Source organism: Tamandua tetradactyla, chromosome 15 (assembly GCF_023851605.1).
Source record: "Tamandua tetradactyla isolate mTamTet1 chromosome 15, mTamTet1.pri, whole genome shotgun sequence".
In the NCBI taxonomy this organism is placed as follows: domain Eukaryota; kingdom Metazoa; phylum Chordata; class Mammalia; order Pilosa; family Myrmecophagidae; genus Tamandua; species Tamandua tetradactyla.
The window spans coordinates 79,030,524-79,045,110 of NC_135341.1; the positions used below are offsets into that span (position 1 = coordinate 79,030,524).

Genomic DNA, 14,587 nt, shown 5'->3' on the forward strand with positions numbered 1-14,587 from the left:
AATTGTGGGATATGCCAGGTAGGCATGGGAGCCAGCAGGTAGAACAAGGGAACAAAAGACTAATAGAGTGCAGGGTATCTGGAAAACTATCAGCAGCTGCTCAGTGGCCCCAATGTTCAGAAGCAGAGAGTAGGGGCTGCCATGCAGAAAGGAACGGGAAGGCATCTAGAAGTTGCATTTGTATGGTACTCAAGCTAGTGCAGACTTTTTGCCTAATCTGTTTTGTTAGGTGTTTGTGGCTCCATGGAAGGAGGAGACACAACTGGAGTAGACTATGGGGCCCTGGGAGCCCAATTACCCCTACCTGGTATGGACTCCTTGAAAGTATGTGTAATGCCTCATTGTATTTTGAAACCTCAACACCTAGCACAGTGAGTACAAGGTAAATGCTGGGTGACTAAAAATCATAAGGACTCTCTTTTGACTGTGGAACAAGAGTGCTAGAGGGTGACAGGAGAGGCCTAGTCATCATGTGTACACATGATCTCTCGCTCACTGTTCTTGTAGTCATACCTGTAATGTCAGAGCAAGGGACAGACCATGCTTTCCTGGGCCATACATTCATGATCAGTGATGTCATGAATACAGACAAATAAGAAGTACTAGAACACAATGTTAGAAGATAAAGTACTTTTGGAACCAGGCTTAAGACCCATTCACGACTGCTTAATTTCCTACAAGTCACCTACTGTACTTCACAGAAAGTCACACATTGAGCTAGGGTCTGTGACAAGACTTCCTCCCTAGAATATGGAGACTGTTCTCAGGAGCTTGCAGAAAATCAAAACGCTGCACCATTGCTCCTTTCAGGAACTATTTCCACTTGGCGCCCAGGACACGGAGACATGCTGGGCATTAGTGTTTTTCATAATGATGAGACTCAGCAGTAGGAGAAGACCTAGGGGCAAGATGGGAGCATAGGAAAGCAGAGAAGGGATGGCAAGAAACGAGCGGTGACAGCCGGCAGTGCCAATAGGAGAGAGGGAGAAATGAAGCGTTACTGACTCCTCGCTCAGCATGGAGGCAGGTAATCTATAAATCTAATTTCAGCCTTATTCCCAAACCCTGGAGCATAGCAACATTAATTGATGTATCTGCTGCTTGATAAAATTGAAAAGTAGGTCATCAGTTCAGTTCTGCAGGGCCCATCTTCTGGGAAGTAGGATAATTTTAGGATCACCATTCAGAGAAGAAAGACAAAGGATAGTCCTCAATTTGCGTGGCTGTTTCCTCCCCTCCCACTTGTCCCTTTATGCTGGACGTAATGTCTTTGGAAAGAGGCTGCAGCTCCAGCGCTGGAGCAGTGTCTGAGAAGTTCTGGGTGTTGGGGATCCAGCCAGCATCCCGGGCATGGCTTCTCACAGTCCACTCTCTGTTTTCCTTTCATTTCAGGATTAGAATGTCACCCATTCTAGGGGATTGGAAATTGGAAATGCCAATTGTTTATTATCAAGATTTTTTTCTTTTAATGGAAGAGCCATGGATTATGTAGCAATACAAATCCGTAATTAAACATTAACTTCTCAGCTTTGAAATCCAAGGGATTCAATTTGGTCGCTGTTCCATGGTCTTAGAACAACTCCTGAGGGAAGACTGAAGCTCTGGTCAACGTCCCATGGCTTGGCCTGGAAGGTCGACAAGCTCCGTAAGGCCTTCTTGCCTAAAACTTTGCACTGAGGTTACAGACGGCTCATTCACAGATAACCGTAACTGGAAGACTCTTGGAAGTGACTGAGTAATGTCAAGCAGGAACATTTCTCCTCAGGAAAGCTCCTTCATGGGTTGGAGTTAGAGGACAGCAGCCCAGATGTCTGGAAGGGAACCTAAGACTCAGATTCTGCTTTGGGCTCTGCTCTGAGTCACTCTGTGGCCTTAAGCAAATACATTAACTCAATTTCCCAAACTATAAACTAAAGGCATTGTGCTGGATGATCTTGAAAGGTCTCTTTCGGTGAAAAAAAAAGAATCTATGATTCATTCTCTTCAAACAAATCAAATAAGGGTTTCATTTCCTCAAGTGGATTTGTCAGTGAAAGTTGAAATACCTAAATCCTTCCTGTCTAATGTAACAGCCAGCCAGTGGCTCCAGTGCATTTGCAGAAAAGCAATTGCAGCAAAAAGCTCTTCATGAAGGGAAGACCGTTTAAATCACTTACCTTCACCCAGGCCTGTATTTCTTCTGATAAGTACTATGTTTTTGCCATGTGCCCGGTCACTAGGAAATATGGGATTTCTTCTACCTTGTTTATCTTTGCATGTCAATTTCATATGTCTGAAAGTTCTTCTTGGGGAATTATACTAAAGATCTGAACATAAAATCTTAAAATGTATATATCCTTAAATTTTACCAACACTATGAACTCAACAGACATGACTCTGTCTTACTATGATATGTGATTCCCCTACAGATCCCAAAGAAATTTCATTGCTCATTGCAGGGTCAACACATGCCAATGAAAAAGGTACTGGACAGAAACTAAAATAAATTAAAAGGTCTGTACAATAGAAGCGTATCTGTGGTACACATGCCTCTACTATCTATTCCCATAGTCATGGCAGAAATCTTCAGTTGATTGTGACTCTTCTCCCTGTTAAGCTTATACACAGCCTTCTCCACACAGCATTTGAGGCAGCCAGTGTTGGCGGAAAAGCAATTTGCCCATCCTGTACTTAGATTCTTGTTACAATTCACAACCAACCAAAGTGATATAAGACTGAGCACTTAAAATTTCTGGACCTCCCCTATCTTGACCATGAGCACTCTATGCTATTGCCTTTCTTGTCTATTGCATAGCACCATTTTTAAGGATCAGAACTTGTTCTGTGAAGTATGACTTGCCATTCAAAAGCTAAGTCGTAGAAGAAATAAATAATGGCTGATTAAAGGATCCTGACTTCAGACTGGTGTCATTAGGCCCCAATCTTTGGTATGGTAGCCTGGGGGTCTACAGATGCTGATCTGATGAGCTCAGAATATGTTGGAACCCGGCTCTCAAGGACCAGTGATCCTAAGATTCTAGGATGTCTCCCAGACACCCCCAGGAAGGTATGGGGAACCCACAGTTCTGATCCCAGAGCCCTCAGTCATCCTCAGGACGTGTCTGAGCTACATGAGCAAGCTGACTTGCAGTACTAGAGTGATCACTGCTGCCTAGGTGTTCCCAAGGCATTGAGCTAAATGCTTTCACATTATAATCTCTTTTAATCCCCAGCAAAACCCCATGGAGATTGGACACTATGTTCTTATTTAACAGATGTGGCAATCCCTGCTCTGAAGTTTAAATTACTTGTCCAAGGTCATACAGCTAGTGAGCAGCAGAGCCTGGGTCCAGCCGGAGTCTGTCTGGCTCCAAAGCCTGGACTTTTAACCATTTCTTGGCCTCAGTTGACCATAGGAAGAAATAGCGGGACTGATAAAAGTTTAAAAACATATCTTATAATAAAGCAGCTCCATGCTTTGTGACATAACGACTTAATGCAGAAACACAGGCACATTGTCACATATGCTTCTTCTTGGAGCTTTTTATGGCCCCCAACAATGCCCTCCCCAAAATGTATTTATTTTTAACCACATTGTTGTCTACACTTACAGAGTGGAAGTAACTGAATTGGAAAAAAATGCAGCCCATGTGACTTGAGGCTGAGATATATTTTTGTAATATGCAGAAGTCTCCACAGAGGCAAATCCACAGAGACATACTTGCAGAAAAAATAACGGTGCTAGCAAAAGCCTGGCGAACTTCAGGAGAAGGTGTTGATTGAGGTTCATTAGTGAGAAGAAGGATTCACATCACTCACTGCACTTCCAGCTCTCACAGATGGGCAACATGTGCTGAAAGCCAGTTAGAGTTTCCAAAAAGCAGCTCTGAGCACACTTTCTTTTCGGAATTGGATAGGAGAAAACATTACAAGGAAACCATTTGGGGTGGGCTTGAGGATGGTTGAAGATTTGATTCCAAAATAACCTGGAACTTGGGAATGTCAAACCCTGGTAGAGCCTCCCTCTGGCAGGGTCTCAGAAAGGAGTGGAGACGTGTTAGCTTGTCTCCTCCTTCAGGTGAACAGGGGCTGGCTTGCCATCTTGCACAAGGAAAAGAATTGTCAACAATTAATGTTATCATTGTTAGATATTTCGATTGTTAATGTTTTCTCTAACAAACAGGATATTGTTGTAATAGGTCTTTTAGCTTTCCTTATTTTTATGGAGAAAATGCTTTTGCAGGTTCACATGCATAAATGATGTGACACATATTTAAATGAGATATTGAACATGCATGCATTTTATAAGATCTAGCAGACAGTAGGTGCTCAATAAATGGGAGACCCTCACAGTGTCTTTGTTTTCTGCATTTCACATGAGGACCCTGGGACAGAGAGCATGGCTGGCTTGCCCAAGGCTTGTGTTCCTCAGTAACTAAACTAAGACCCTGGTGTCCTGCCTCCTCCAACCCCCCCCCCCCCCACACACACACTTGGAGCACTTCAGTGCTGGGCAGTGCTCTACTAACAGCCCCTTGGGTAGCAGATGGGGAAACGTGTCCTAGGCAGGCTGGTCTCAAGGTTCACCAAGTGGGCCCATGTGCACAGAGCCAAGCCATGGGAGCTTTGAGGAGGCAGAAGGAAGGTGCAGGCTCATTCTGTGAATCATCATGGAACCAGCAAGGAGGGCATGCACCCGAGACAATGTGAGCCCACCAACACCTGGAGAGAGGGCAGCGCTGCAGCTTGGTGTGAGAAGGGGCAGCAGCAACTTGCGTTCCCTAGGACGGCCCACATGCATGACGCTGTGCAGTGAGCTTCTCACGCCCCATTGGGTGTGGCCATCCCAACCCCAGTGTAGAGGCTTATGGTACCAGGATTGCACAAGAAAGATGTATTTCAACTAATTTTGGAAACCGGAAGTGATGTAATAATCATTCATGCACTGAGAAGACTGCGGTAGTGATGAGAGAAAGGCCCTCAAAGAGCTCGAGTTGGGCAGCAGAGATGGACTTAGACACGTACGACTGAAATGTTCGTATGTCCAGAGAAGAAAATTGAGGGAATATATTGAAAGTAGCAAGAAGATGCTAATTATCTTTGTGAGAAGAGAGTAGTCACAGAGAAGGCTTCTCTGAGGAAGTGACATTTAAGACAAGTAGTGTTGATTGTGGGGGAGAAGCCCTCCAGGCACAGGTATCACCTGCAGCAGGATGAGCTTGGCTCTGGGGAGGAATGAAAAGTCAGTGACTGAGGCTTGAGTGTAGGCGTGAGGGGTCCGTGGCTCCAGTTGAGGCAAGTCCTGATCCCGTGGGCTTGTGCGGGCCATGCTAAGGAGTTTGGAGAGTCCTTAATGCAACGGAAGGCCATTTAAGAGTTTTAAGCCAGGGAGTGACAGTACCTGATTTATGTTTTAAAGCGATCGCTCTGGTTGCCATGTAGAAAATGGATTGTGGTGGGGGCAGGTGCGGGAGGCTGTTACAGGTGATTGATGACTGTGACTTGGTCAGAACGGTAGCTGTGGCAATGGAGAGGAGTACTGGGTTAGGGATGTAATTTGGAGATGAATCTTCTTCAGGCTCAACCAAGAGAAGAGAGCAGGGCATTTGAGGACAGAGATGACGATGGGAATGTAGGGTGGGGGAGCAGTGAGGGGTCTGGCCTGGCACTGCCAGAGGCTACTGAGCAGTGGGGCCGTGTCCCTTCAGCTCCTGAAGCTTAGCCACCGAAGCCCACCATGATCCCGATGCCCTCTGTGTCTCCTTACAGCAAAATGATGGGCAGTTCACAGTGATCCAACTGGTGGGTATGCTCAGGGGCATCGCCGCTGGCATGAAGTACCTGGCCGAGATGAATTACGTGCACCGGGACCTGGCCGCCAGGAATATTCTGGTCAACAGTAACCTGGTGTGCAAGGTGTCCGACTTCGGCCTTTCTCGCTACCTCCAGGATGACACTTCAGACCCCACCTACACCAGCTCCTTGGTGAGTCCTTGTTGCTATTCTCAGGTAAACACAAGACACACATAAAAGATGGTTGCAGGTGTCTGGGGACCTGTGGCGGGGACCAGAATCTGTTCCCATCCCTCTGTGGGGGAACCAAGGGCTGCGGTAACCATCCACCCCGGAGGGACAGCTGCATCTGACCGTCAAGGCAAGCAGCTGGACTCGGGTTGTGAGGACGTGTCAGTGCCTGCTCTGAAGCCATGGGGTTCCTTGGCCAGTTAGAAGAAACTTTTCAAAAGATGATTTGGGGGGAATCCAGAGAGTTGGAAAGTGAGACCAGAGATATCTGTCTGCAGGGGGCAGACTACAGGCATGTCAGGTGGGGCACTGTGCCACCACGGGTGAGTTCTGGGGTTCCCTTCTCTTCTGCTCCTGTACTGCTTCCATCTATTTGATGACTTCTCTTAAATTTCTTTTTCCTGCTCAGCCACCACCCCCTCCCCAAGCAGCCTTAATTGTGAATATCCCACAGCCTAGGTCACGCAATTTCATTAAGAACTTTCACCAGCTCCTCAAACTTAATAGGTCCAAGATGGAGCTCTTGATTCCATCTCCAGCGGCCCCTTCCCAGTCTCTCCATCTCAGTTAGTTGGTACCACTCACCTAATGCCTGATACCTAAGACTCATCCTTCGTTTCACCCTAAGCCTCATTGACCATACCCGATCTCCGAGTGGCTCTGCAGCTTCACCTCTTATAAAATCTCGCCCTCCTTCCAACCCACTTCCACCGCCCTATTCCAGAGCATCATCCTTTCTCACCTGGTCTGTTAAAGTATTTCCTAACTGGTCTCCCTGCTTCCTCTTGTCTTCCCAGAAACCTCCAAAGTGATAATGCATGATTATTATAAACCTAAAAACAATATGGAAGGTTAAAGGAAAAGAATAAATAACAAACTACAGATCCGTTGTAGCAGGAGTGTGTGAACTTTTTCTTAAAGGACCAGGCAGTAAATATTTTAGACCTTACAGACCTAGAGGCAAAATTGAAGACATTATGTAGACACTTATAAGACCATTTAAAATGTAACCATTTAAAAAGGTAAAAACCATTCTTAGCTGGAGGGACTTTAAAGAAAGCAGGCAGTCATAAGGGTTTAGCCTGCAGGCCAGTTTGCCAGCTCCTGCCTGGAAGCTGCTGTTTCAACAGTAAAGTGAATATCCTGCCATACTGTTCTCTTTGTTAAAAAATTTGAAATATTTCATTTTGTAAAATCGAGCTCCTATTATGCCCACTAGTCAGTGTCTGCTGTTTTGTCCTGCAGGTTCTCATTGTCAGATTGCTTTTCCAAAAGTTTGTAAATGTGCACGTCACCAGGGATGAATGGGTGCCCATTTCCCAGCACCCTCAGCACTGGGTGTGATCAGTCTTTGAAATTTTGCCAATCCAAGAATGAAAAATGGTACCTCATTATGTTTTAATTGGCATTTTCAGCTGACTGCTAGAGGCGTTATTCGTGTCTTTTCACACAAATACTGAGATTCATGTTTCCTACTCTGTTAATTTTCTAAGCATATCTTTACCTATTTTTCTATGGAGTTGTTGCTTTCTTAGAAATTTATAAAAGGTCATTTAATATTAGGAACGTTAAACCTTTGTCTTCCACCTGTGATACTATCGGGTTTCCCCCTCACAATCTGTTCTTTTGATATTGTTTATGAAGTCCTTTGGCTTGCAAAAGTGGTGAATATTTATATCATCAAAAATATAATTTTCCTCTGTTTCCTTGAATTTGCTAGTTTGCTTTTAAAGTTCTCTTCATTCCAAGGTTATAAAATGTTTCTTGAAGTTTCCTGTACTATTTATGTTTTTTGTTTTGTTCTATATTTAGATGTTTAGTATACCTGAATTTATTTATTTTTCCCAACATTTTCTTATGAGAAATTTCAAATACGGAGAGAATTTGATAGAATCGTGCAGAGAACAGCCACATGCCCGCCATCTAGAGTATAGAATTAACTTTTTGCTGTATTTATTTTATCATATAACTAACCATCCTTTTATCCACTCGTCAATCTATCTCATTTTTTAATGCGTTCTCTGAGCGCTGAGAGTGAAATACTTCTTTGCTATTCTTTTTTTAAAGATCAAAATCATGAACCATGAAGTGCATGAGTCCTGAGTTTTAACAAATGCATATGACTGTGTAACCCAAATTTCCTGTCAAGATACAGAATGTTGCCATCACACCAGAAAGTTCTTCCTGTCCCTTCACAGTCAGTTCTCAGCTACACCCTGAGGCATCCACTGTTCTGCTCTTGTCGACCACAATTAATTTTGCCTGTTCTACAGCTTTATATAAGGGGAATCGTACAGCATATGCACTTTTGTGCCTGGCTGCTTTGCTTATCATTATGTGTGTTAGGTCTATCCCCGTTGTTGTGCACAGCTGAAGTTTGTTTCTGTGTATGGCTGAGTAATATTCCATTATTTATCCATTCTCTTGTTGATAGACACCAGGGCTATTCTGCAATTGAGTTTTAAATATGCATTGGGAAATATATTCTTACCCTGTTTTCATCCAGGTGAATCGACAATTATGGCAACAGCAGTTATAAAATATATTGTTCATTTTTCATTAAATTATGTGTCATACTTGCCATGTATTAAGTTCTTTCATATACTTGAACGATATTTTGATTCTATTTTCTGCTCCATTGATTTATTTAGTTATTCTTGTGCCCAAGCATATTGTTCTGAGAATAATAACAGTAGTGAATGTTTTATGATCTGGTGAGGTCTCTTTCATTATTTCATCATTCTTTAGAAAAAAAAAAAAAGTCTTGACTGTTCCCAAATATTTTTTCTTTCACATGAAGTTTAAAATCACTTTGTCCAGTTTCAAAGCACAAATTCACGAACACACATACTTTTGTATGTTGAATTCAACTAAAATTTTAGTGAGCCTGAATTACCTAAATGATGATGTGAGCCAACTATATGTTTAAATGTTTGTCCACATTATTTTCCTTCTGTAAGTTATTTAAATCATTTGTCATGGTTTCGTAATTTTTTCTTGTAAATGATAAAGCTTATATACTTCTAAACCTAAGAGCTTTCAGTTCCCTTCACAGTCATATACTCACCAAACATGATATTTATCATGTTTCTCCATACTTTAACTTTATTTCAAAATAGAGAAAATTAAACAAAATGGAGAAAATTATGTTTGCTGATTAAACAATTTATGCCTGCAAAAATCCGAGTAATTTATTCATGTGACGCATACTTACTGAGCATCTACTATATGCCAGTACTGAGCTGGAAGCTGGTGACAAAAAGGGGACATCCTTGCTGCTCCCACACAGCTCGCAGCTGAGTGTGGAAAGAGGGCATCCATCAGATACAGACACAGTGAGTGTAAAATTACCAGCTAACATAAGGCCAGTGTGTTCTGTGAGAGCATGAATAAAACAACAAAATACAAAATAGCCTGACTGTGTCTAGGGAAATTAAGGAGGGCTTCCCAGGGAGGAGATGGTGCTCCAACTGTGATTTGAAGATTAAGTCAACCAAATGAATGGGCAGTTTAGAACACTGGAGATGGAAAAGCAGTGTGTACAAGAGGGAAGATGGAAGATTAAAGAAGCTGAGAGGGGGACCCTGTGCTTGGCTGGGGAAAGTTAGGGAAATTGGCATGAGATAAGGCCAAGAGGTCAGCAGCTACTTCATGCAGAGACCCCCAGACTTTAGAGCACTGGGAAGCCATCTAAGGGCTGTGTGTGTGTGTGTGTGTGTGTGTGTGTGTGTGTGTGTGTGTGTGTGTGTAGAAGGTGATGTGTTTGCATTTTAGAAAAATTACCTGTTTTTTTTTCCCCTTTCCTTCCCTACTTTAAAAATATTCCTTGGCTTTCTTCTTTCACACCTTCTCAAAAGACCAGGAAGGTGTCCTGAGCAAGGGAGGAAAGCTTAGCAGGAGCCGGCCGTGTGTGGTGCGGCAGCCCAGCAGGATGAGGAGATTAGCTGTAAGCAGGGGGATTGATCAGAAATATATTGGGGATAATGGGAGCCAGGGTTTTTTGCTGTTGGAAATGAAGGTACGGATATGGAAAGGATGAACGCTAGAGCAAATATTGTGACGTTGAACTGGAATTGCAGATATTGGTGTGAGCTTAGGGTTTTCAATAGAGAGAGACGGAGGCATGAATATAGGCTCAGAGCACCTCTAAGCAATAGCACCCACGTAGCAGTGAGTCCACCCAGCACCTAGACCTTGGTTTCCATATATACGCTTCTCCACCAAAAGAAACCAAGATTGGTTAGAGAAATACATGATTCCCAGGATTTGGAGAGGAAAAGTACGAGATGATCCCAATACATCTTTTTGTGCCAGAAAGTAAGAAAATGCTCAAAGAATGTTGAGGACGTGGCAGAAGAACACAGGAAGCAGCTTGAAGGGGTTCCCAGTATCCAAATCTGGGATAACTTGAGCATCAAAATAATTAATGTTAGTAACAGACAGCAATCTATTGACTAAAATAGACACTAATGAGTTCACACTGATATAATTATATAAATTAATAACTAAATAGAGGGAAGATAAAATTTTCTCCTGTAAGTGGAAGAAATAATGTTATTAGAAAAATCACTATTTTCTAATCATCAGGTTAATAGGATAAAAATCTTTGATGGATGCTAAAATTTGAGGTGAAGGTGGGGAGAGAAATGAGATTTTACATAATCTAAAAGTATCTCCATCCAAAAGATTTGTTTATTATAAAGAAGAAAGTAACTTTTCAAAGGAAAAACCTGGAAGATACCATCTGAATCAAGTGATTAAGGTTCACATAACTGATAACAGGACAAATAGACATTGTGTGCCACTATACAAGATGAAATGAAAAGAACGCAGCATTTGTGATGCTCTGTTTGAAATGCGTAGCCTAGGTTTCATTCAGAGAAAATACCAGATTAACTGAAATTGAAGTGCATTTTATAAAATGCCTGGCCTGTGATCTTTGAAAATGCCAATGTCATGAAAGTCAAAGAGGCTGAGAAACATTCTTGACTGAAGGAGGTTAGAGGGGCATGATAACTGGGTGTGACATGTGACCCAATATGGGACATTTGGGGGACTAGTGTTGAAACTTGGAATGGGGTATCTGAGCGAAGAGTGTACAGAATGTCTTTGTACTGTTCTTGCAGCTTTTCTTCAGATTTGAAACTGTCTCAAAATAAAATCTTTTTACAAAACATTTACCCTGGCTGCAGAGTGGAAGTGGGTGGGAGAGGGAAGAGGCGGTAGTGAAAGCAGGATGATGCTTTGAGAGGCTCTGGGCAATGAGAGTGGAATGCAATGAATGAAACCCAAAGGGTCGATGGAGTTCCTCGGAAAGAATTCCATAGTGAATGGCCCTTCTCGATGAGGGTGGCAGAGGTCCGAGGATGACACCCAGGGATCTGACCTGTGCTTCTGGGTGATGGTGGCAACATTCTCAGCGAGAACTGGTTGGAGAAGTAGGATAGGGAGTAGATTGTGGGTTTAGTTTAGAACAGAATATCTCAAATTTTGGTGGGTGTCAGATTTACCTGAAGAGCTAATAAAGAACACAAGGCATAGGTTCATTGAAGTAATAGGGTCTGGGCCTTTGCGTTTTTATCAAGATTTCCCAGGTAATTCTGATACTGGCCACAGTTTGAGAAGCGCTGGTTTAGAACATTTTGGTTCTTATGTGCTGGTAGAATAAGTTAAATAGAGCTGCAAAATGGGAAGTTGGAGATACGGGTTAGAGCATGGAGGAGAGGTATAGCTGGAGATGAATATTTAGGAGCCCTTGGCATAAAAACAGGGATCAAAATGGTGGGTATTAACTTGGCCAGAGGATAGTGAGGGAATAGAAAAGGGTCTTATTCTGATCCTGAAAGAGCTAGACATTTAGCAATACAGGAAGTTATAAGTTAGGAATGGTGGCTATCCAATTGTCCCCTTCCTCCAGAAAGGCAATTTCTAAGAATTTTCTGTAAATCTAATCCCTTCATCCTAGGCCCAGGGTGGTCAAATGAGTTACTTGAGGTCACACAGCTTGCTGGTGGCAGCTTTGGCCCTACAGTCCAGTGCCCATGGCTCCCTCTCCTACCCCACAGTGAGCTGGACACTCCCCTCCCTGGTCCTACTACAACTTTCATCGTTAGTGAATGTCCTAGAAAGCCTGTTCTCTGCCCTTATTTTTTCTCCTTCCCCCCCAAAGGCCCAGAAAAGGGTTAACTAGAATCCAAGTCAACCGTCATCTTTGCCAGCTGGTTCTACTGGCTTTTGGGGCGATGCTCACAGGAGCCAGGCCACATTGTGCCCCTCCCTGCCCCAGTTTCAGGCAGAGACAGGAAGTAGGCTTTAACTACTTTAATTTAATTTACCTATTGACTTTTTAGCTATAATTCTTTGCATTTTTTTCTCATGGTTACTCTGGGATTACAATATGTATCCTTAATTGTTCACAGTCTGCTAGGGCTAATGTACCACCTCACCTAAAATGTAAAAATCATGCTATCACATAAGGCCATTTACTCCTTCGGCCCTGCTGCCACATGCATTTTAGTTGCCATATGTGTTATAGATACCTACATTAAAAGCCCCATAAGACAGTGTTACGATTTTTGCCTCAAATAGTCATAAGTATTTTAAAGAAATTAAATAGAATTTTTTAATATTAACTCAAAATAGTTCCCATTTGTCTTACTCCTTTGTATTAGCTAGGGTTCTCTAGAGAAACAGAATTAGCAGGAAATATCCATAAATATAAAATTTATATAAGTGTCTCATGTAACCATGTGAACGTAGAGTCCAAAATCCATAAAGCAGGCTGTGAAGTTGAAGACTCCAGTGGAGGGTCTGGACGAACTCCACAGGAGAGGCTCACCGGCCAAAGCAGAAAGAGAAACTGTCTCTTCTGAATCCTCCTTAAAAGGCTTCCAGGGATGAGATTAAGCATCACTTTTTGCAGTAGACACTCCCCTTGGCTGATTACAACTTGAATGAGCTATGGATACAGCCAACATGATCATGATTTAATTCTATGAAATGTCCTCATAGCAACAGACAGGCCAGCACCTGCCAACCAGACAAACGGGCACAACCACCTGGCCAAGTTGACACATGAACCTGACCATGACACTCCTTCATTCCCAAAGATCTAAGTTTACTTCTGGTATCATGACTTCAGCCAGATGAACTTTCATTAGCATTTCTCATCATACAGATCTTCTGGCAATAAATTCTCATAGTTTTCCGTTATCAAACAAGTGGCTATATTTTGTATTCATGCCTGAGGGATATTTTTGCTGGACTGACAATTGTGTGTTTTTTTTAACACTTTTAAGATGTTGTTGTATTGCCTTCTGTCAACCATAATTTCTGATAAGAAGTTTGACAGTTATTCAAATGATTCTCATCATTCCCTTGTATATAATGTGTCCCTTTTCTCTGATTTCTTTCAAGATTTTCTCCTTATCTTTGGTTTTTATCTTGACGACGATGTGCCTGGGCATGTGAGTTTCTCTAAGCTTCTTAAATATGTAAAGTTATATCTCTGAGCATACTTAGGAAGCTTTGGGCCATAATTCTTCAATGTTGTTTTCTATTACATTTGCTTTTCTTCCAGGACTACAATTACTCATATATAGAACTTCTGACAGTATCTCACAGGTTTCAGAGGCTCTGTTCTATTTTTTTTTTAACTTTTTCTCTCTCTTCTCTAGATAGTATTTCTATTGATCTATCTCCAAGTCCATTGATTCTTTCCTTTGTCATCTTCTTTCAGATATCGAGTACCCCCCCCCCCCCATGATTTTTTATTTCTGAAATCTCCAATCAGTCCTTCTTCGTACTTTCTTTTGCTCAGCTGAAATGTCCTATGAGGTTATTCACCATAAGCATACTTTTCTTTACCTCATTGAGCAGAGCTTTACTAGCTGCTTTAAAGTCTTTATTTAATAATTCCAGCATCTGGATTATCTTGGGTTGGGTATCTTTTGATTGTCTTTACTTGAAAATGGATCACATTTCCCTGGTTCTTTGCATATCTTGTAATTCTGGATTATGTACAGTATATTGTGAACGTTACTACATAGAAACTGTTTGTTAGATTTCTCCCAAATGTGTTAATATTTTTGTTTTGAAACAGGCAATTAACTTGTTAGACTAAAACTAGAAACTCTGTCATGTCTGTTGTGGGCTACAACTACTCATTTCTGATGGTTTTCAGTCTTTCTCATACATTAGCCAGACAATTGGCAGAGTTTATACACAGAATTTGGGTTTCCCCTTTCCTGGATTTCTTATTTCAAGGTTCCCAAAATTCACACACCCTCCAGCAGCCCTGATTACCCTGGACTCCTTCCCTTGGTTCCTCCAGCCAGAAAGCTGGTGGTTTTTCTATTGGAGCTTTAGATACTGGGCAAATTGCAGTGACTGACTGCCCCAGGACAAAGCCTTAAAAGGTAGAACTCACCTGTGCTGTTCAATTTCCAGAACCTTCAGGTGGCTTCGTTTTTTGTATTTTGATGTTATTGGCTGGAGAATTGGTTTGTTAGAAGTGTACTCCTCCATACCAAGAGTGAAACCTTCCGTCTCTTACCTGTAACTGGCATTTCCATAGAACACTCCC

General features: G+C 42.3%; 1 protein-coding gene across 3 annotated transcripts in view; it reads left to right on the top strand.

Annotated features, from left to right (window-relative positions):
• Window positions 1-14,587, top strand: part of EPHB1 (EPH receptor B1) — a 395,735-nt gene that overhangs the window by 343,696 nt on the left and 37,452 nt on the right. For all 3 annotated transcript variants that reach the window (XM_077130187.1, XM_077130185.1, XM_077130186.1), the window contains one exon: window positions 5,749-5,964. In XM_077130187.1, the coding sequence (XP_076986302.1) occupies window positions 5,749-5,964 (216 nt within the window). The remainder of the gene's footprint in view (window positions 1-5,748; window positions 5,965-14,587) is intronic.